At 44.4% G+C, this 22,332-nt stretch overlaps 1 protein-coding gene across 3 annotated transcripts in view; it reads right to left on the bottom strand.

The window, feature by feature from the left end:
- The window catches only part of FANCI (FA complementation group I), a 29,476-nt gene extending 7,144 nt beyond the window's left edge, over nt 1-22,332 (bottom strand). Inside the window, exons 1-29 of one of the 3 annotated variants that reach the window (XM_080980279.1) lie at nt 22,246-22,332; nt 21,878-21,948; nt 21,268-21,362; nt 20,021-20,093; nt 19,169-19,299; nt 17,751-17,907; nt 17,600-17,657; nt 16,724-16,765; nt 16,095-16,218; nt 15,527-15,612; nt 15,235-15,367; nt 13,808-13,900; nt 13,490-13,626; nt 12,964-13,144; nt 12,383-12,470; nt 11,075-11,205; nt 10,393-10,463; nt 9,466-9,580; nt 9,230-9,352; nt 8,788-8,856; nt 7,131-7,232; nt 5,354-5,551; nt 5,137-5,258; nt 4,471-4,635; nt 3,411-3,590; nt 1,542-1,708; nt 1,010-1,089; nt 586-702; nt 267-318 (exon numbers count right to left, since the gene is read on the bottom strand). In XM_080980279.1, coding sequence (XP_080836405.1) covers nt 267-318; nt 586-702; nt 1,010-1,089; nt 1,542-1,708; nt 3,411-3,590; nt 4,471-4,635; nt 5,137-5,258; nt 5,354-5,551; nt 7,131-7,232; nt 8,788-8,856; nt 9,230-9,352; nt 9,466-9,580; nt 10,393-10,463; nt 11,075-11,205; nt 12,383-12,470; nt 12,964-13,144; nt 13,490-13,626; nt 13,808-13,900; nt 15,235-15,367; nt 15,527-15,612; nt 16,095-16,218; nt 16,724-16,765; nt 17,600-17,657; nt 17,751-17,907; nt 19,169-19,299; nt 20,021-20,093; nt 21,268-21,351 — 3,079 coding nt within the window. In that variant the 5' untranslated portion in view covers nt 21,352-21,362; nt 21,878-21,948; nt 22,246-22,332. Of the gene's footprint in view, nt 1-266; nt 319-585; nt 703-1,009; nt 1,090-1,541; nt 1,709-3,410; nt 3,591-4,470; nt 4,636-5,136; nt 5,259-5,353; nt 5,552-7,130; nt 7,233-8,787; nt 8,857-9,229; nt 9,353-9,465; nt 9,581-10,392; nt 10,464-11,074; nt 11,206-12,382; nt 12,471-12,963; nt 13,145-13,489; nt 13,627-13,807; nt 13,901-15,234; nt 15,368-15,526; nt 15,613-16,094; nt 16,219-16,723; nt 16,766-17,599; nt 17,658-17,750; nt 17,908-19,168; nt 19,300-20,020; nt 20,094-21,267; nt 21,363-21,877; nt 21,949-22,143; nt 22,224-22,245 lie in introns of those variants that run through there. The other 2 variants (XM_080980281.1, XM_080980280.1) reach the window with 2 other exon arrangements.

The following is a 22,332-nucleotide window of genomic DNA, read 5'->3' as shown; positions in this document are numbered from 1 at the left end:
AGGGAGAGAGAAAGAAGAGAATGTGAACCCACAGGATGCAACCTAATCATGGCAAGGAAATCAAGCAGTGTTGCACTTGCATTGGGTCGCATGAAGATGTTTAGTGGCCTGAACTTCTGTCAAACAACTTTGGGTACCTTTTCTCCCATTAATTTATTTAACCCTTTCTTTAAACCTGGATGCTACATTTCATTTGATGACCTAAGCTGCAGATGTCATAAGGCCTAAGGCAGGGGAACGAAGTCTTACCTGGTCAGAAATCTTACCTAGGCTAGTTTCCTTGCAAATCTTGACTGTCCAGGATAACAGCTGCATGAACTGCACAAGAAGAGAGAGGGTGACTTTACTCAGTACAGAATTATTAGTGTTTATGTTGTTGTAAAGCCATCATGAGAGCTGTTTTCAATGTGGGTTGAAAGGCAGATCAGAAGAGTTAAGAGATAATAAATAAATGATACGTATTAAAAGCAAGAGTTTAATCAGATAGATTGGACTGAGGGCTGGTCCACATGTAACACAGAGACCAGCTTAAACATGAGGAACGGCTGATGGATCAGGCCAGTGGCATCACTCTGCAGTATATACCTGGAGGGAGGAGGGCTCCAACAGTTTGGAAAGAGTTGCAAGGATGTTGATTAACAGAAGTGCTTCCTTGCTGCTGAAGTCATCGTCAGCGTTGCTGAGCTGGTTCACTAATGACCTCTGAGAAGGAGGGAGAAAGGAAAATAGATTGCATGAGCAAACAACAAATGTAGGAAAGCAATGAAAGGAGGGGAGGAAGGTGGGGTGAACACTTTTTGAGACTCAAACTTTCTGTTCCTATCCAAGTATTCTTAGGCAGTTCCCTAAGTAGGAGATGCTCCTTTCCTAGATCTGCTCCAATGGCTTTGCAAATTGTAAGCAGCAAACTGAGAGCACAGGCCCAGTATCTCTGCCTGCATCCTCCTGAACAAGAGTCAATCCATCCCTTCAAGAAGTTCAACCCTAACATCACCTTTCTGCAGTTCACCTGAAACTGTCGAATCTGAAAGGCTGCTTTCTCAGTGACGTTAACGTCTCCGTCTTCTTCCGCATCTTCGTTTGCAATATCTGGCAAAAAGGAAAAAAAGGAGGAGGGAGAATGGCAACAAGGTAGAAGCTGAGATCAGGAGAGAGAATTCATCACAGCTATGCACATGGAGATTATCATTACTTTGAAAAGCAGTGGCCGGCAGTATATTTGTTTATATTTATAAAAATACTTGTATGCTGCAGTTTCTTTAAAAAATATCAGTAGTCTACAATACTTTTATATGCATATACAATAAAAACACCATGCAAAAACTTAAATTCACAGATCATCAGCTCACTTTGACAAAAAATAGATTTATTAATTGTCTGCATAATCTTGGCAGCATAGAAAAGTGTTTAGTAGACACCCAGAGGTTAACAAAGAAGGGGCCTGCAGAATCTTTACAGAAAGAGCATTCCGCAGGAGTGTTCCGATGACACTTCCAGCCCCTTCACTGACAATTCAGCAGAAAACGAGCCTTAATGCTTACCCAGTGCCTGCAGAAACTGTGGGATCTTTGCTGGATACAGCTGTTGCACGGTGTTAAAGATCCGCAGCAAACCCTCCAAGCACAACAGTGAGATGCTCTTGCCCTTCTCCTTCTTGCCTGATTCTTCAGCTGCGGTTGGGATTGAGGTGTATCTCCACAGCAGGACTCTTTGGGGAAAGGGGGAAAGTAGGGGGTGATTTAAGGCAGGCTTAATGGCCATGTGTGATGACTAGGAACAGCCAACTCTTGTACCCAAACTACTCATCCGCTATTACTGTGCTTAACTCTCTATTCATGCATGCAGAGGAGGGTGGGAGCAGAAGTTCACGTCAAGTCATCTCTTACATGCACCTCTTGCTCAGTACTGTCAAAGTTAGTACAGTGGTACCTTGGGTTACAGACGCTTCAGGTTACAGACTCCACTAACCCAGAAATAGTACCTCGGGTTAAGAACTTTGCTTCAAGATAAGAACAGAAATCGCACGATGACTGCGCAGCGGCAGCAGGAGGTCCCATTAGCTAAAGTGGTGTCTCAGGTTAAGAACAGTTTCAGGTTAAGAATGGACCTCCGGAACGAATTAAGTTCTTAACCCGAGGTACCACTGTACAGTCAAAGTCAGGCTTGCACAGTTTGTGGCCAACAAAACCATGCACAGCCAGCAAGCCACACACTGGGCATGCCAGCTGCTTGATAATTTCTCAGGTTTCTGCCGTCTCAGGCAGGCAGCAAAAACAGAATGAAAATCAAATCCCTGGTTGTCCACTATATATAGCTGACAAGCTGCACCCTGCTGAATGGGTGCATCTTATGACATCTTATGACAAGTCCTTCATTATGGCTAGGACTTCCTCAGTCTTCAGTGGCACAATGTGATCCCAGTAAGAACTGGCCAGGAGTCCACCTAGTCCAGCATTCCATTCTCACAGCGGCCAGCCTGTGGGAAGCCTGCAAGCAAGAGCTGAGTGCAAGAGCATTCTCCCCTCATGTGGTTTCCAGCAACTGATATTCAGAAGCGTCACTGCCTCTGACGGTGGAGGCAGAACATAGCCATTGGGGTTGGCAGTTGTGTACTTAACATGCTGCAGCCTGTGCAGGGAACCTGGCGTGGGTGGACACAACTTAGGCAAAGAATTCCTGCCCCAGAGAGATGGAAAACATCTGGTTGCTATTAAGCCTAGAAGCCTACCTCCCCACCCCCCTGGCTTCTGTGGGAGTCAGCAACATCAGCAAGAGGGTAGGGGAGATGATTTTAAGAATCACTGCCTCTGCATTGCCTCCAACAGTCAAGAGTGCTGAGGACTGGGAGTTATGGATACCAGTAACAGCAGAAATGCCTGATGGACTCTTAACTTCCCTTTGCCCCCACTGTCCCTGAGGAAGAGCAGAGTCAGGGGAGGCATGGCAGATGAACATCTGTTCAGGTTTGCTTGCTATCATTGGGAACCACCGGCATACCTAAGACAGGCAGCTTCAAGAAACAGCTCATTTCCCTTGCCTTGGGGATTCTCTCAAGCCAGAAGGATAAAAAATATTCAGGATGCATATTCTTCTTGCCTAGATACACTTTATGATGGCAGTATCTTCTGCCTGTATTATAGAGCTGAATTTATTATTGGAAACCTCTATACAATATTGTTTACAATATTGCAAAAACTGTACAAAACAGTTTGACTTAACTAACTACTGCAGAAGTCTGCTGCTCAGTGGCCTCAAAGACCAAGAGGCTACTTGCTCAGAATCCCAACACTGGCTTAGTTTCAAACTCCTCTTTGTTTTCTTTCTCCATTTTTTAATATGTAAGAGCTTGAGATATTTAAGAGGTACCCTTTACTAATACCACACCAAAGTCTTCAGGCCATGGGACTCACCGAGTGATTCTACAGAGGTTCTGGAACATCTTATCTCTGTTCTGCCCATCAGGCCCATCTGTTTGTCCCGTCTCCTCCAACTGCTGTACTTTCTGCAAGGCCACACTGACAGCATAGCGCATGAACTCACTGCTGGAGCGCAGAACGGCCAAGCTCTCCTCATGGTTCTGGGAACAGTCCCTGGGGCATCAGAAGAAAGCAAATTCTCAATGGTTGTCAACATGGCAAAAAAGGAATCAGGGATGGAGCCAGAGGAGAAAGTGGTGTAATCTCAGGTGACTTACCGTATTTTTCGCTCCATAGGACGCACTTTTTCCCCTCCAAAAATGAAGGGGAAATGTGTGTGCGTCCTATGGAGCGAATGCAGGCTTTCGCTGAAGCCTGGAGAGCGAGAGGCATCGGTGCGCACCGACCCCTCTCGCTCTCCAGGCTTCAGGAAACCATCCGCAAGCCTTGCAAGCCCGGTGGGAGTTCCCGCGGGCTCACAAGGCTTGCAGGCAGCAGCCTGCAGCCCCGGCGATGTCCGCAAGCCTTGCGCGCCCGGCAGGAGGTCCCACCGAGCGCGCGAGGCTTGGGGCAGCAGCCTGTCGCCCGAAGCACAGGGAGCCCTCCGGAGGGCTCCCCGTGCTTCGGGCGAGTGTCTGCAAGCCTTGCGCGCCCGGCAGGAGGTCCCGCCGAGCGCGCGAGGCTTCGGGCGGCAGCCTGTCGCCTGAAGCACGGGGAGCCCTCCGGAGGGCTCCCCGTGCTTCGGGCGAGTGTCTGCAAGCCTTGCGCGCCCGGCAGGAGGTCCCGCCGAGCGCGCGAGGCTTGGGGCGGTAGCCTGCAGCCCGAAGCACGCGAGGCTTGGGGCGGCAGCCGTGGCGGGGGGGGGAAATAATTTTTTTTATTCATTTCCCCCCCCCAAAAAAAACGAGGTGCGTCCTATGGGCCGGTGCGCCCTATAGAACGAAAAATACGGTAAGCTACCACTAAGATTGGGTAAAAGCACAATCAGGTATCAAGAGAGATACAAAATTTCTAGATACCCTAGATGAATGTGCCTTGAAACATAGCTCCTTACCTGAAGAGACTTATAAGTAACGTGCACACAAAGCCCATGGAAAGGAAGCTTCGGGCAATTTTATTTGCCGAAGTGGGTTTGTTCTTCCCAGCTTTCTCTTTCAGGATTTCGCAAAGTTTGGTATAGCACTTGAACAGGCCCAGAACATCTTCAAACTTGCTCTTGCTGCGACACACATTGCAGAAATAAAAATGCAAAAAACTATGAGACAAACGATTTCAAAACAGAACCTAGGTATTTTTATTTCGTGTTTCACTCATGAAACACACAGACAAACATGCAGATATTAGTCATTCACTAGAATGGACAGGTAACTTAGTTGGACCCATTTGCAAAGCTGTTTTAAAAGAAATTGAGGGAGGATAGGACAAAGTAACGTCTGAACTAATTTCCATCCTACTGGGATTAAAGGACCACTACTACACGAGGAGAGCTGGGATGAACACCACTGGCAGTCACCTGAACCCAGAACCTCCAGAGACTTAGTCACGGGCCCAAGTGTTAAGCTCAACAAGACCATCTAGGTTTTCTCACTATTTCTGCTATCAGGAATTGTGTTGAACTTGCAAGATCTGTCCCATGTAGTTTGCAGCTGGGAAGTCCTGCTGGCTGTATTCGTAGATGCTGGTGGAGGGCAGAGGGAGGGAGGATAATTTCATTCCTTACCTGAAATTCCCTATGCTAAAGTTGTACTCAATCAGGACCTCACAGACGCCCATCACTAAAATAGCGTAGATATTGTTCTTCAAGCCCACTCCTGTAGACTGAGAGAAGTCTGCCGACTTATCCTGAGCATAAAAAGCAAAGAAATTAAAATCTCATCTCCAGGACTTTGCAGAAAGAAAGAAAGGAGCAGTCTTCTCCCTTCCTGTTCCTAACTTACAAGTTCAAAATCTTCTAATTCACTCTTGATCATTCGCCGTGTGATCGACTCCAGCATCTCCTCCAAGTCTTGCTGGAGACCTTTATTATCATCATCATCTTCTTGTTCTTGTTCTTCTTCTTCCTCAGCCTGTCGGCGCAGGCTTAAGGTGCTCTTATACCAGGTCAGACAATGCTGAATACAGCAGAGTAAGTGAGCCTGAAGGAAATTGCAGCATCAATCATTAATGGTCATGCAGGTTGCTCAGATGCCTCCTCCCTCCTCAGGAAAATGTTCTTGCAACAGATACCAGCTTCATATAACCACCATGCTTAAGTCAAATTAATGCACAGAGGGGTTAATACTATACAGCAGTGGTTTTCAACCAGTGTGATGTGGCACCCTGGGGTGCCTTGAATGATGGCCAGGGGTGGTGCGGGCAACACTGGCCTCTGTCCCTCTTTCTTTCCCTCCCTACTCTGATGTCCTCTTGCATCTCTGCATCCCAAAGGCTTGTACAGCTGTTTATTGCAGCAATCCTGGCTATAAGCTCCACATGCAAATGGTGCCTCTGGGAGACCAAGGAGAGGGGAGAGGAGGCTGAGGGAACCCTCCACAAGGGAGGATGTTTGAAAAAGGGCAAGAGGCTGCCAGCTCTGCAGGCAAGGGGTGGCATAACTGGACTTCTGAGCCCCACAGGGGTGCTGCAGAAAGAATGGAGTTGATCAAGCCGTGGACCCAAAAAAGGTTGAAAACTTCTGCTATACAGTAATCTGTTCTGCCAGGGCCAAGCTGGACAGGACACCATTCACGCCATTTCACTAATAGTGCGGGTGGGCCTTTAACCCTCCCCCAGCCTCCTCCCTTGTGCTTCTGATTCAGGCCCAGCAGCTGCTAACCGCTCTGGAAGCTTTTCTTCCAAAGCTGTGCAGAGTTAATGCATTGTTTAAGATAAAAGGACCTGCAGTTTATTTATTTATTTTATTTAATAAATTTATATATTGCTTGTTAAAAAGAACAAACAAACCTCAAAGTGGTTTACAAAAAAGATAAAACAATAAAATGGAGGAAAAAATCACAACCGTACTTTAAAAACATACAAAAGTAAAAATACTGAAACGGATTAAAATTACCCCAACTTTCTAAGCATCTGGTTAGGCTTGTCTAAAGGTAAAGGGACCCCTGATCATTAGGTCCAGTCGTGGCTGACTCTGGGGTTGTGGCGCTCATCTCGTTTTATTGGCCGAGGGAGCCGGCGTACAGCTTCCGGGTCATGTGGCCAGCATGACTAAGCCGATTCTGGCTAACCAGAGCAGCACACGGAAACGCCGTTTACCTTACCACCGGAGTGGTACCTATTTATCTGCTTGCACTTTGACGTGCTTTCGAACTGCTAGGTTGGCAGGAGCAGGGACCAAGCAACGGGAGCTCACCCCGTCACGGGGATTCGAACCGCCGACCTTCTGATAGGCAAGTCCTAGGCTCTGTGGTTTAACCCACAGCACCACCTGCATCCCTTGTCTCGTAGGTGCCAAAAAGAGTACAGTGATGGCACCTGCTTGATCTCTATAGGCAGGAAGTTCCAAAGTTCAGGTGCTGCCACACGAAGTGATCAAGTTCTTACAAATATGGAATGGGTATTATGTGGCGTCTGTAGTGGTGCCAGTTCTTAATTTATGAGAAATATGCTGGCACTTTCCTTTGAAAGATGCTAGTTACAAGCTCCAGATATCAGTGGAACTGAAAACAAACTTTTAACAGCCATTATCCAAGTGACTCAATCCTTCAACGCTCTCACCAAAGGTTCTTGCAGGAAGATTTGGTCTCTCTGTGCCAGGATGCATCCCTCTAGTTTTAACGGGGGCAGCAGGTCAGGTTCTGGCTCATAATACCGCTTTATCTGCCACAATAAATAAGGAACAACATTTTACAAGTGAGAATCATCCCACTTTACTGCCAGGCAGGAGAGGGAACAGGGGAGAAAGGCTAAGCATCTGAATTAAAGTTAGAAAGAAAAAACAAATCTTCCCTAGCTTAGGATTGCTGAACTAGGGTGAAAACAGATACATACTTCCTACCCACACTTCTCTGCCCAGGAACAGGAATAGTCTTTTTCCACCACCATGTGTGAAATCCACTGACATACATACCTGGCTCAAATATACATCAGTACAGATTTTCAACCCTCTCCTCCCACTACCCCCTGCTCCCATTTAAAACAGCATCCCCCCCCCCCCCAGGTGCCTGACATGTTTTTCTATTTAAATAGTTAAAAAAACAACCAATCACCAACTCTATGCTCCTTTGTTTTTAAACTTAAAGCAATGCTCTGGGCAGCGAGAGAGGGAGGTGGAAAGGAAGTGTCTTTATGACTGACACAAAGGGAAGCCAATTAACCTTCTGCACAGACAGCTTCACCTGGAAACAGGAGAGACAGCTTACTCCCAAGTTTGGGAGTTTGTACATCTGTCCAAAAAGGAGGGGGAAGCATGAATCCACATCTCAAGTGCATTGCTCAAGATATGTGCATTTGCCTTCTCTCTTAGGAAACTGATGCACTGCTTACTGACCTTCCATTCGTTTTATTTCCCCCACCACCATGCGGCTTCTAATACTTGTATTGAGTTTCAGGTGCTTTGAAGCAGAGTTGGAGAACCCCAGGCCACAACCTCCACTGACAACGCTTTGCACCCACTTTGAATGATTTTGCCTAGCTGGAACGAGTCCCTGATCTGTGATAATATCTCTTGCTTGCATGGATGAAGGATGGAGAGCAAACACACACAGTGTCTACCTTAAGAGTCACTTCTGTTGCTCTGCCCACTTTTGCCCCTGGTCCCACCCACTTTTTACTTCTTACTCTGCCCGCCACAAGCTTGCATCCCTGAGAAGGTTGCCAATGAGGGAATGAGGTCCATGGAAAGGTTTTCCATCCTTGGTTAAACCATCAATGACTGTACATTTCCCAACGGTGGCAGCCAGAAACACAGGTATAAGCAGCAGTTTTAAAAAAATAAGAGAGAGAAGGATAAGATTCTAAGTTGATGCACATCCTCACTTCATCTTATGAGTTACCTCCTCTTGCTGTGTAAACTCTGCTACCCCACCAGATAGCAAAAGCAATGAAGTGTCCTATGGCATCTTAAAAACTAACAAAAAATGGTAACAGAAAAACCTTCCGGGTCTAAGGCTGCCATTTTGTCTGAACCAGGATGCTCTGGTTTGTGCTTTCCCTATTAACCTGAATTTGAAACCAGAATCGGAAACTAAGATTGGTAATGGCCCTTGGCTATGCACAATAAAGGCCTGACTTGACTGAGAAGCCAAGATCACACAGGGAGGGGAAGACTGGGGAGAAGAGAGCATGTGAGCCTGGGGCTGGGACATGCAATACCAAACTATGGTTTGTCATACTGTCTGAACCAAGCCTGCAATGTTTTGATCTTGCCATATACCTGAGACAGCAGCATCTCCAGAATGGAATTACTCAGTTGGGAGTTTCTCCGCAGGACATCATAAAAACCCTGAGAGGAAAGAAAGGTTAAAATAATAATAATAGAGCCTTAAAAACACTCACAGGCAATTTTCATCACTGTAGGCAATGGAAGACAACCATGTTGCCTCTGCTGCCTGCCACTATGCTCAGAAGCAAAAACTGATCCTCACAATGTAACACACAAAACCAAATCAGGTCCCATCGCACTGCCATGAAGCACAGCAGAGGTGCGGAAGGGTATTATACAACTAGAGCGCTACAACACACCAGCACACAAACACTTACAGAACACCAGGAACCAGCTTCCCAAAGGCCTGCAGATGCTGACATTAATCCACAACCTCGACACTGCTTGAACCAAAGAAATTATGTGGAACCACGGCCAAAAGGATCCTCCTTACCTCATAGAGCATGAATCTGACATCAGCCTGCTGACTTAAGCATCGCCTCAAACTGCCCAGGATTTCTAGGCAGAAGGCCTCATTGGCTGCTGCGTTATAGCGGGTATGAACATCCACCTGGACCTAGAAGGCAGTAACAGAGTCATGAGAAATCATCTCCAATTTATTATGACTGAAGCCACAATCCTATGTGCCTGGGGCTGCACAGGACCTTTGGGAAGCTGCTGGCTGCTTACCTGACTCGCACCAATTGCCTGGCTGCATTGGGAGGAGGTCAAGCTACCCAGAACCTTAAAATTCTTTAAGAGGAGCAGAAACCCAGCAACTGCTGACTTACGGGCCTCCAGCTGCCTGCGATGGAAACAGAGGCAAGGGAGAACAATTAAGGACACCCATGGATGCTTCTTCTGAGAATTCTGGGGTGCCCTGTCCTCCCTACCTTGTTCATGCTGGACAAAGCTTGATGAGCTGAATTCCCTTAAATAAAAGTTGGAGCGAAGAGATAAAACGACTAACAAACAAATCTAGAGTGGAAAACCACAAAGGTGTGCAGGGTTGCTTGTTTACAGTATGATCAAGTGGATAAAATGTGCTGTGTGTTGTTTTTTAAAAGACAGCAACCCTGTTTTTTAAAGACAGCTACTTTTTTTTACATTTTATCATTGGGACCCATTATAAATAATTATTTCTATCAACCAAGCATGATGAACTTTGGTTCATTTTTCATGTCGTGGAGAAACTAATTCCCCCGAGGCTTCAGGAAAGGGCTTGCCCACACTTGTCCTGTGCCTAGAAAGTCATGGGTCCAAGCAGAAAACCTACTATTTTGTGCTAAATCAGAACAAACAGCAGTCTGCAGAAAACCCAGTTGCTGTTTGCTCTGATTCAGCGCTAAAGACTGGGTTTTTCCAGCCAGGGGGTGGGGAGAGGCAGGGCAAATGGAGTTGTGGGTAAGCCCTTGGGTAAAAAAACTAACGCAAGCAGAATTTGGAGCGTATGGCACTCCTGGCGACCCCATCTGGCTCTTGGGACTCTCCTCAGGTTACATCCTCCTTTCCACATGTGTTGTTTATGTGATAAAAGCAGTGAGGGGTGGGGGTAGGGAAACCAAGGGACTCCATAGATGTCTATTTACTTTGAAAGCATGAAAAATGGCAGCTTACCCAGAAAACATTGATTTGCGAAGAACAAGGATCAGAGAGTCCCTCATGGACATGCTAATTTTCAGCAGGGGCTGGGAGAAAAAAAGGACGTATTAAACCAAGTGTTCTGCAGTTTCACTAAAGGAGCAGCAGCAGCAGCAGCAGCAGCAGGAAGGCCAAGAAGAGAGGGGTGAGGAGGACATTGTATCAGCCTAATCAATGAGCCACCTCAGTCATTCCCAATCTATGAGCCGCAAGAGAACTGCAAGAAATAAACGGGAAGCCCACAAGCAAGAACTGAGTGTAGCGTTTGGTTGACATACAGGTGAAAGCATCACCTAGACTTTAGAATGCCTTGTCAAGGGGAACCTGTCCCACATTCTCCACAACAACTTTATGCCACTATGCAGAAACATCAGTTTTCTAGCAATTGTCTGGCCTGCTGAGTTCTTTGATCTCTGAAACATTAACTTTATATCCCATGCCCTTTCCATCTTTTATTGATTTTTAAATATACGGATGAGATTGCAAGGTGTCTCAAGGATTTGTTTTAAATGGAAAGAAGGGATAAAAAGATATTTTAATGAATGAATTTAAGAGTAGTAATATATTTTGAAGTATTTTTTTTAATATGCTGCACTCTTTCGTAAGATATTTTGAGGACTTTTTGAGCTGAAAACTGACCAGTATAAAAGAACTTTACCTGCACGGCCTTAAGCAACCCTTGTACTGTGTCAAGAGGCAGGAATGACAAATGATCAAAGGCCTCTGCGACTTTTGAAGAAGACTGCTGAAGGATGAGCGGGGCAGACAGGATAATACCGGACAACAGATCTGAAAGAGAAAACGGTAACAAGGAGAGCTGCAGCCTTCAATAAGAGAAAGAGAAGGCCAAGATGTCAAGAACCAGGGACAGAAAAAGAAGTGCATTTGATTCGTAGGTTTACAGATCAAGAAAAGACAACTGCACAAATTATGAAGTCACCTTCCAAAAAAAGTAGAACATTGAAAGATAAGTGGTCATACAACTGACTTCTTCAAATATGTACTCACTAAGGATTGAGGGCCACACACTAAGTATTTCAGACAAAGACCAAAAAGACTCATGTTCAAAGCCCTAATCAGCCAGGAAGCTCAGTTAGCAAATGAGAGTCAGTCTCCATCTGTCAACCTAACCTACATCGCAGGGTTGTTATGAGGATAAAATGGGTATGGGAAAATAACTTTGTATGCAACTGGGGCTCTAATTGGGAATAAACTGCATTTTGACTACAACTGCTACAAACCACTGGTTTTTAGGTTTGGCAGCAATCTGGTGTGATTTCCTTTGCATAAACTCCCTTGGACTTTCTTTGCATAAACTCCCTTTCTGTAAATGGAAAGACTGGTATAGTTTTTCAAAAACAACAAAACATATAATAACAATAAGGTACATGAGAGAGTGTCTAAACCACTGAGCCTCTTGGGCTTGCCGATCAGAAGGTCGGCGGTTCGAATCCCTGCGACTGGGTGAGCTCCCGTTGGTCTGACACAGCTCCTGCCAACCTAGCAGTTTGAAAGCACACCAGTGCAAGTAGATAAATAGGTACCACTGCAGTGGGAAGCTAAACAGCGTTTCCTTGCGCTCTGGTTTCCGTCATGGTGTTTTGTTGTGCCAGAAACAATTTAGTCATGCTGGCCACAGGACGCGGAAAGCTTTCTGTGGACAAACATCAGCTCCCTCGGCCTGAAAGCAAGATGAGCGCCACAACCCTATAGTCGCCTTTGACTGGACTTAATTGTCCAGAGGTCCTTTACCTTTACATTTTTACACAAGAGAGTATGACTGCTATGTGAGACTTCTACTTCTTAAAGACAGACAATTACGGCTCTGGAAAACAGATGGAGCACCACTCCCTTCTGAAGTTGAGGGAGGAAAGAAACCAAGAAGCTGTTTTATCGAACTGTGCAGACATGAGATCATGAGATTTCCCTTGCAATAATGTGCCCCCTTTGCTCATTTCACAGTTACCTAAGAAGTGGCTGATAGGGGAGCCTGCATTTGTGATGACTCTGTTCAGGACCTGTTCCAGTATTTCACTTCTGATCGGTTCATGGACCTGAAAGCAGACAGGACACTAAAATTCAGTCATAGGTCGACTTTTGAGGCTGTAGCCAGACTTGCAGATTTATCAGACCATAAAAAAAGTTTACTCCAATATTGCTGCTATGACTAACATAGCCCTAACGATGGAGCAAGTGGAAGGAAAGACCCTCACCCGAATTAATGTCCCTCCAGCAAAGGATGATGGATCAGTCACTTTTGGTGCAGACAAAGGCAGCTAGCCAACCTCAAAATGTGTGCATATCACTACTGTGTGCTTAGCTCAGCCTAATCATAAGTTGTGCTCAGAACTGTGACTCGTGCAGGAAAGTACAAGGGGTGTGCAATTCCTTCCCTTATATGGTGTAAAAGTAAACATTTTTGGATTTAAGGAAGAAAGGTGTGGCTTCAATTTTAACTGGAAGATTCAACAATGTTTGAAATGTTATCAAAGAACTGGAGAAGATAATATAAATCACAGCTGTTTCCCTATAATGGCATCTCCTTACCTTGAAGGCTTCCAATAGGAGATCAGTTCCCAACTTACAAGCTTGCTGGGCTGGAGTTTTGGAAATGCCGTGGTTCGTTTCCATGACTTTGCCTCCCAAAGTTCTTTTTGGCCCATAGGAGTCCATCAGGATGAATCCAAGATCCACCAGGCCCCGAGTCACATGATCCCAACCGAACACACTGGATGGAGTCATTAAAAGAAGGGAGAGGGAGACAGCAACTTTAAAAGAACATTTACTTTTTATTCATTTGCTTACGGGCTTTGCATATGCATATAGTTCACCACTGTAAGAATAGGTTGCTGAACCAGATGGGCATAAGCAGATTCTTTTTATGTACATTCTTGGGCATGGGCAGAACCGGGCATTTTTGCAAAGGCAACAATACTCTACAGCATCCTTATCTCCCCACTTACTAAATGTGTGCATTACTATCGAAGAATAATGCCAGGGGTTGAGGAGAGAGAAGAGAAACGGTGATAAATTTGTCCATCAAGTTCTACATTGGTAGACTGCAGAAACTCACCTGTTTGCCACAACTTCCAAAACCACGGCAGATATGTCATAGTTTTGAGGAGCCAATTCCTGCAGGAACTTGGAGCCCTGAAGAAACTGCTTGTCCTTGAAGCTCCTCATAACTGAAGATTTCAAAAAGTCAAAGACCTAAAGCACAAAAGTTGAGTGGGCATGAGAGATTACGCTTGTCCAATTTCCACCACTGAGAGTCCCAGCCAGAACCAAACATTGCGTGAACAAACCTGCCAACTAAAAGCTCCATCAGCCCACCTAAATATTTTCTATCAGGCTCACTGATGTAGTCAAGCGCTAGCAGGGAAAGACATACCTGGTCTTCAAATCGGTGTATTCTGGTCACTGAGAGCAGAATGGTTATGCTGAAGGGACACAAGACCTTGCTAAGATCCCCTTGTTGCTCAGTCTACAAAGCATCAAGCAAATGGAGAAAGTTAGAGAGCTTCATATTTATCATGAGATGATTATATATATACTGTGTGTGTGTGTGTGTGTGTGTGTGTGTGTGAGAGAGAGAGAGAGAGAGAGAGAGAGAGAGAGAGATTTATAAAGTAAATGTTTCATTTTTTATTTAAAACTATAGTTAGAATGGAAGTTAGACCAATAATGAACATGAGTGTTCCTCTTGTCTCAGCGGACTAAGCTTGGCAGCTATGTCACTGAATCTGTTTCACCATGTAATTTATTCCACATCGAGCTGTCTTATAGTGACTCAGACCACTGATTCATGTAGCTCAGTGTTTTCTGCAACAGCTAGCATTGGCTTAGTTATTCGGACACATAGTTCTCAGCTTTGGTTGAATGTCCAGCTCTTCTAAACAAAAGTCAAAAGCCAAGTTTGCACTTGGATGGCAGAAGCCATCACAGCATTCCCAAAGCCCCTCTGGATCCTTGTGCCCCAAATACTTTTCTCTCCAAAACTTCAACAAAAGATGGGGATGGTTAGGCAGCAGAGTTGGTTCAAGCCTGTGTAAAGCCTTTCGCTCTCCTTTTTACAGGAAAAGAGACCATCTTGCAAATAGCCTCCCTAACACAGTCCTCTTTGAGAAACTGCTCTGCTATAAATGCAGTGCTTGGGACTGTTTTGCTCCCACAGCTGTATAAATGCTACAGAGCTGAATTCTGAATCTCCCTTCTACCCCTTTCTCTTTGTCTTGCAGGGAGAAAGAGCCAAAAAGAGGACACAAGTCCAGCCACTAGGTCCATGTGGTTGGGTTAACATGAGCAGGGCTGCCAGATTACTTTGATTTTTGTGTCTCTCTTTCTGCAAAAGAGGGGCTCCATTTGGATGTAACATTCCTGATTTAATAAGTCATAATTTATTAACCTGGGAACAAGCATCAGACCCACAGAGCCACACCCCCCATTTCAACTGCCAGTTTCATCAATGCAATTGTTTAATGTGGTAAGATGACATTACACCACAGCTCCCTATAAATCAGATATAAAGAAGTGTGGCTTAAAACAACCAGGAACACAGTGCCAAAGCCAGCAAGCATTTCACCCAGTTTAAAAAAAAAATGAAAGCAGGTAAGACATCACAGAATTCTAGGAGTGACTGGCATTCCAAGCCACAATTAGCTTACGTCAGAACAATGTCCCATGGGGTGAGCTCAGTCCTAGAAGACTGCTATCAACAGCTATCAATGTTATATCTAACATTGGCATAAACAGATTAATGCTACCAATATCTGGCATATCAGCGACATCCTCAGCATCAACATTATGCATTTGATATACCTTTAAGTATTTTATTAGCTCTTTTCCCAAATCCTGGTCCAGAGTAATAGCCAGCACGATATGCAGAATGACGGTGCCTTCCACATGGCGAAGTTGGTCCAGGGGCACTGTGGCTTCTTCAAGGTCCATTGATCTGAAAAGAATCAGTCACAGAGAAGCCAAATATAGAAAGTCAGTTGTGGCACAGAGAAACTAAGACAACACATTTGCCCCAGAATCGAAGGTGTCCTTACAGGGAAAAGAGAGTAACAAATATCAGGGCAAAAAAATGAGAATATAAGAGGGGACTCACTCTGAATTTCCCTGCTCTTCTTTTTGCTTTTTATCCATCTGATTGAAAAAGCTGATTATCCCTTCCAAAATGTTTTTCTTGCTGCCCTGAAAGATCACAAGACAAAGTAAACAGAAAGTGCACCACAGTATTACAGTAATAAAGCACAGTAACAATAAACATTCATACAAACATTTGGAGCGAGATTGTGTCTCAGTAGTGCAGTGCATGTTTGGATGCAGAAGGTATCAGATTAAAACTTTCTGGCATCTCCAGTTAAAAGGACCAGGTACCAGGAGAGCTCTTCCCAAGACCCTGAAAAACTTCTAACAATCAGACTAGGCAATGCTGGGCTGAATTGGAAGTTGTTAATGTTTAATGTTAGATAATGTTTTTATATGTACTGGAAATCACCTAGGGTATAAATGAGTAGGGTATAAATAATAATTATTAGTATTATTACTTATTGTTGTTGTTATCATCATCATCATTATCTGACCTGAGTCATCCACAGAACCTACTGCATGTCAGTTGCAGGGTCCAGGTTTTGAGATTTGCGGAGCCTGGTCAAATTTTCCTAAAAGCTTACCTTTGCCGAAAGCAACAGAAGCTGATAAACTAAAGGAGGGATTTCTTGGAGGTCCAACTGAGAGAACATCCTTAAGACCTTTTCCACCACAAACTGCAGCTCTTCTGCACTCAGTGGGATGTCCCTGCAGAGTAAAGATAAAAGCCAGTCCAGATCATCTACCCAAACATCAGTCCAAAACATCAGCAGAGAAGCCTCTGGGGCCACAAACACCATGGTACAAAAACCAGCAAATATTATTTATGATTTACATTCATAGCCCACCTTTCCTCCAAGGGGCTCAAGGCAGCCCCACCCCTCAAGTTATCTTCACATCAATCCTGTGAGGCAGGTTAGGTGGAGACTGGCCCACAATCATTCATGGCTAAGTGGAGATCTTAATCCAAGTCTCCATACTCCATGTCTGATACTGTCTCCACTACACTGGCCCCCAAATGGTATATCCCAGAAATCAGCCTTGGATCAAGTACCTTTCCCACTTAGGAAACACTTGGCCAACTAGAACTTCTTCCAAAGTGCAAGCATGGATTATGACTGACATGCCTAGTGACACTGCTCTCCCCTCACCTCTGTAAGTGCTCCCCAAGTCAGCAATGAAAAAAGAAAATAAAAAATTGTAGAGAGGCTACCTGAACATGGAGGAGAGATGTATCACATGTTGAGGACTCCACCTGCCCATATAAAAATCAATCAGAAGGTTTGAAAACAGAAAATAAAGTACTAACAAAAAATACTTCCAGCAGGGATAGTTGTGTTACACATGACAGTTTGTGAAATAAAGGGGTGATGAGAGAGATGTCTGCCCCAGTGCACCTACAGTTGGATTAATTGCAATAGCTGCCCTTGAAGATGACTCAGAAACTTCAATAGCCAGATTACTGGCTGGGGGCCTAGTTACAACACATATAACTGCCCCCCCCCTTTCTAAAAAAGAAAGCAACAACCCTGTACAGGTTGCCAGTTCATTTCCAGACGTGATTCACGATCCTCATGTCGGTGTTCAAAGCCCTAAAAACTTAGGCCCTAAATATCTGAAAAGACTACCTCCTTCCTTACAGACCCTCTTGGGTGTTAAGACTGGCAGAAGGAGCCTTCTTTGTTATTCTGCCACCCTCAGAAGTTCAGTGGTGGCAGCCCAGGAGAGGCAATTCTCTGTGGCAACCCCTAAGCTGTGGAATTTCCTCCCCAAAGAGTTGTGCCTGGCTTTTCTCATACGATGCAGACACACTTCTTTACCCTGGTCTTTGACACCTAAAAATATATTTAGGACCAACCCTGTTCTTTTGAATGTAAAATGTTTTAACTGGTTTTGCTATTGCATTTTTATGTTGTTGCAACTCACCATTTTGGTGGAAGTCAAGTGAACACCAATAAAAATCAGCAGCAGAGTTTAACATTTGACTGGATAAAACATAGCAAAGAGTTGCTTACATAAAACTGGTGCATTCTGAACAATTCTAAAGGCAAGCACAGAACTGTACATAACCTGCTGAAGACATGCCTACCTGCTGGAACACAGTGTATTGATCAGCTGTTTCTTAAACTCTTCCCCACTCAGCTCACCTGAAAAGGGGTGGGAAAGCACACAGTGCAAGAGCACTTAGGACAAGTTGCTAGTCAAATGAAAATAAGGAAGAAAGAAGGGATAGGGCTTACCTGCCCCATAAACCAGCGTCTCTTTAGCTGTCGCTAGTGCAGTCAAAACTGTAGGGAAAAGCTCCAAAGACCTGCCACTGAGCAAGATGCCACCTTTGATAGCTTCAACAAACGAAGTTGCCAGGTCAGCCAATGCAGAACCTGGCAGCTCATGAGCCTGAAAAATGAGGGACAAGATATGGGAAGATGCATATGAAAATATGCACCAAGGGGGGGACAAAAGTATTTTAAAAATGCAATCTCAAGTTGCCAGTGAAAGCTGCATTAGAAATAGTTGTTGCATGAACACACTGGGATGTCTTTCCTCGGGTGAAAGGAAGTTAACGGTATCACTTATTTATTACATGACACAATAGCCAATAAGAACCTGAAGGCTTAGAATGTTCTAACTATACAAACTACCTTTGATCATAGATTCAAGTAGGTAGCCGTGTTGGTCTGCTATAGTCAAAATAAATTAAAACAATTCTTTAAAAAGATAGTTAAAAAGACTCTTCTTGAAAACCTAAAAACTCATTTAAAAGAATCAAGTCTTCAAAAAAGTTATATGATCTAAGAAAGTCTTTAAAAGAATCCTTCCAAAAGAATTTAAAAATTATAATGTAGCACCTTACAGACCAACTGAGTAGTTTTAGGTATAAGCTCTCATGTGCATGCACACTTCTTCAGATACACTGAAACAGAAGTCATCAGACCCTTATATATAATGAGAGGGTGGGGAGAGGGAATGGGTGATTGGCTACCTTTGATCATGTTAAATATGCACACGTGCAGTGGGGTCCCGATCCTGTACTTCAAGCACAGAAACTGAGCAGATGAAAACTTTCCTGTGATAGACCTAAGTGGTAGGAGAAGCCTCACTTACAAAATTACACTGTGCTGAACTGTTGTCAAAGGCACAGGTGTAACACCAGGAGGAAACCTATGACCTAGAAATGATTTCATCACCAAGGAGATGGACAGAGTAATGGCGTGTGTGTATGTGTATAGAATCCGTGTCTGGGGAACAAGGAGGCTTTGGATCTGGAAAAATCACAGCCTCCCACAATGTGTCCCCATTCGTGGCTCCACCACACACAGAGCATTGGTGGCAAGTCAGTGACCACAGCACCGCTTTCTTCCACCACACTGGAGACTCCTCCATCTGCAGAGAAGGAGGCCCACAATATCAAATAACCCCTTCCTTACCTACCCTTCTTAATAGTTAAGGATTGCTCTCTAAAGCTGCAATCACATGTAGTGTCTTGAAAATCAGCCCCACTAGATAACATGCATGTTCCGCAACATGCATAGGGTCAGGATTCTCAGGAGATGACCGCAATGTAATTTAAGCGTGGAATCTAGAAGTGGAAGGGAACCATCATCTCCATTTCACTTTGCAGAGCTGGAGAAACCAGTCTTGATAACTCCATTCCTACCTCTAACATAAGCAGCCGTATAATTTCAGATGCAACTTCCACATGCAGGTCCCCCGACTCCACCAACTGGACACAATGCTTATAAACACTGAGCCTCCTAACAACACCCGTCTGTTGGAAGCAAGGAGAACCTGGAGTGGAATTTCCAAGGGAAACATTAAAGAAGTTACTTGAGCAAACATTTTAAGACAGCTCTTACAAGAGACAAAAGAGCAGCTGGTGGCCTAGACTTCACCAACACTCTCAATAATTTTTCTGACCATTTACTCACTTTCTTCTGTGCAATTTAAACAGCTAAAGGGTTCTGCATGACTCCCAAATTCCTTTATTAACAGAAGCTCCAAATTAAAATATCCCCTTTCATAGTCTATATTTTTGTATCTTGTTCACAAATAAACATCAGTTGTGTCTACATGGAATTACTTAACACTGGCACATTTAAGTGGAAACCCAACTGCTGGGACAAGTTCAAAAGAACTCTCCCCACCTGCAAGCAATACTGTCTAGAACAAGGGTTCCCAAACTGTGGTCTGGGGACCACTTCATTCAGTTGGTCCACAGTATGTCTCTTAAAAAAAAATCTACAAGATTCTTTACAGCACAGCCCCATATTTCTCTGTTCAGTAGCAAGTCCCACTGACATCAGCTGAGTTTACTTCCAAGTAAATGAACATAGGATTGCAGCCACACTCAAGTACTTGCTTAAGGCTGCAATCCTAACCCAATTCAACAGGACTTGCTTCTGAGTAGACATGATTAGGATTGAACTGTAAGATATCAATGTCATACATTGAACAGTTGGGTAAAAAAAAGGATTCATAGATCAGTCTATCACAACTCATTGTGTGGTACCTTTGAAGATTCCTCTCAGGAGGGCACCAATCTCCTTTCCCTTCAAAGCCTGCTTTGTGATTAAGGCTTTCAACTGCAGCAAGAAGAGGAGGAAAGCACAAGATTCATTTATCATCACTTTAAGCTTCTACATCTAATGATAATAGAAACACTGTGTGTAACCAGGTACTAATTTCCATACAATCATCACTAAGGCACATAAATTTACCGTCCTCTTAATACGGCCTTGCAGATACATCCAAAATATTTACTAGCCTACATACTTACATTAATCATTTGTGGCTGCCTAACCCTAAACTTTTTTCAGTTCTCCATGCCTGGTCACCTGGAAGCAACCTCCACTCATCATAGATGACTAGATGAACGGCCTGTTACTAGATAACCTAACATGCAGTTAAAATACACCATGTTCATGAAAAGGGAGAACCACAGAGGAATGAATGCACCCAAAAATATTTTTGTGAATTATATACAGTACTACAGTAACACTTGAAGGCCATGAAAAACTGGAAGTGGCAATCCACTTGCCTATGATTTCTAAGAGGAGCAAGAAATGCATTGGATATAGATGTCATTAGTAGTTAGTAAAAGGCAGGAGACTTGGCAACCTTAACACAATGATGAAAAATGTAAGCAAAACGGCATTATCTAGCTGTCATAAAACTGTACAGGAGGTAACATTGCAGAAGGAGGGAGACGTATAAAAACATACAAATTGCATGAGATTCTGTTTTGGTTCCAGATACTGCATAGTGCAGAATGCAAAAGTTGCAGAACCTGGGCATACGGCAGATGCATAGCTGCCCACTGACAGTCACCACAATTTTTACCATTTTCCCAAATGCACGGGACATCCCACAGCTATGAGTTAGTAGAAGGAAACGGAAATACAACAGGAATAAATACAAATATCTAGCGACTTGCAACTCGTGCAATTAGCAAACTATGAATAAAGGTCCATTAATGTACTATATATGGATGCCTCACAATTTGGACACAAAACTACTGATCATGGAAGCCATGATGGTGAAACAATACACTGAAGAGAATGAGAAATGTCCAAATGAAGGGATAGGAGTGGTTCTCCATGTGTTTTGGGTTGATGGGAGTTGCGAGTTCAGCTACATACATAGGACCACAGATTCTCTTTCCCTCTTTACAATCAGCCCCAAACAAGGGCACTATCAGTGGATCCACACACACACACACCCCCCAACTGAAATGCTGTGAGAATCACAACAGCTCACCTCATTTTCTTTCAGGCTTTGCAGGCATGCCTGAAGTTGCTCAGCTTTTTCATCTGCCGCTAAGGTCAGGATTTTCTGGTCCATTGTTAACAGAGCTGGCGAAACAAAAACAAAAACTTATGATCTGTAAAATTAGCAAAAAGAGATTTAACCTACAGAAACAAACAGAGGAAACTCAGATTGGCTCCGTATCTAAGGCCTCGAAAGGTAAACTGATGCGAATGGCAGCCTCAAACTGTAAAGCTTTTTGTGGACTGCACCACTCTGCACTACAAGCGGGGATGTGTTTGAATCCAATAAAAAAAGTGCATTACATAGGTTGGAGTGGGAGGGAACTGAAGCTTGGATGACTCCTTAATGACATGCTGGGGTTGTCTTTGTATTTTTGTATGACTGCAGCGAGTGGGAAAGTATTCAAATGTACAGCCATGTGCCACAACTTTGCTGCAACCGCTGGGTTTCTTTTCACATCTTCTATCAAGCTTCCCTATCTGGGGTGACACAGGTGTATCCATGATGGTGCAGCCAACCAGGAAGACTCTTGTTTCAACACACACACCACACATACATAAAGCTCAATAGGCCAATCTCAACCCTCAGCCAAACCTACCTCACAGGCTTGTTACGCTGACAAAACTGGAAATATAGGGAGTGGGAATCATTTATGCCACTTTGAGCTCCCTGTAGGGAAAAAAATTGGTACAGAAACCGTTATAAACAAAAGAGGCACTCTCCACATGCTCAGAGACACAGTTTCACCTTCCCCCTTTTTTTCTAACCTGGCTCAAAGGAAGCCCCCCCCCCCAAAAAAAAATACTTGTCATTTTCCTTTTTTTGGCTAATGACCAACAATCACCGCTCAGCCTCGTGACCCACCTTCGGCCACGACCCCGGCCACGTGACCCTCTCACGTCCGCGCCCCCTCCCGCTGCCGACCCTCTTCTCTGTTTTGCCTCAGGCGCGGCTTCCCGGCCTCACCTTCCTTCAAAACTTCCCCGAGCGCCGAATTTCCCGCCTGGAACTTCGTCGGCGTTGCCCCGGCAACGGAGTCCCGCCCCTCTCTGA

Source organism: Podarcis pityusensis, assembly GCF_964106645.2.
Source record: "Podarcis pityusensis genome assembly, chromosome: 14".
Lineage (NCBI taxonomy): Eukaryota > Metazoa > Chordata > Lepidosauria > Squamata > Lacertidae > Podarcis > Podarcis pityusensis.
Note: the sequence above shows the minus strand (reverse complement) of the source record. Positions and strands in the feature narration are given on the sequence as shown.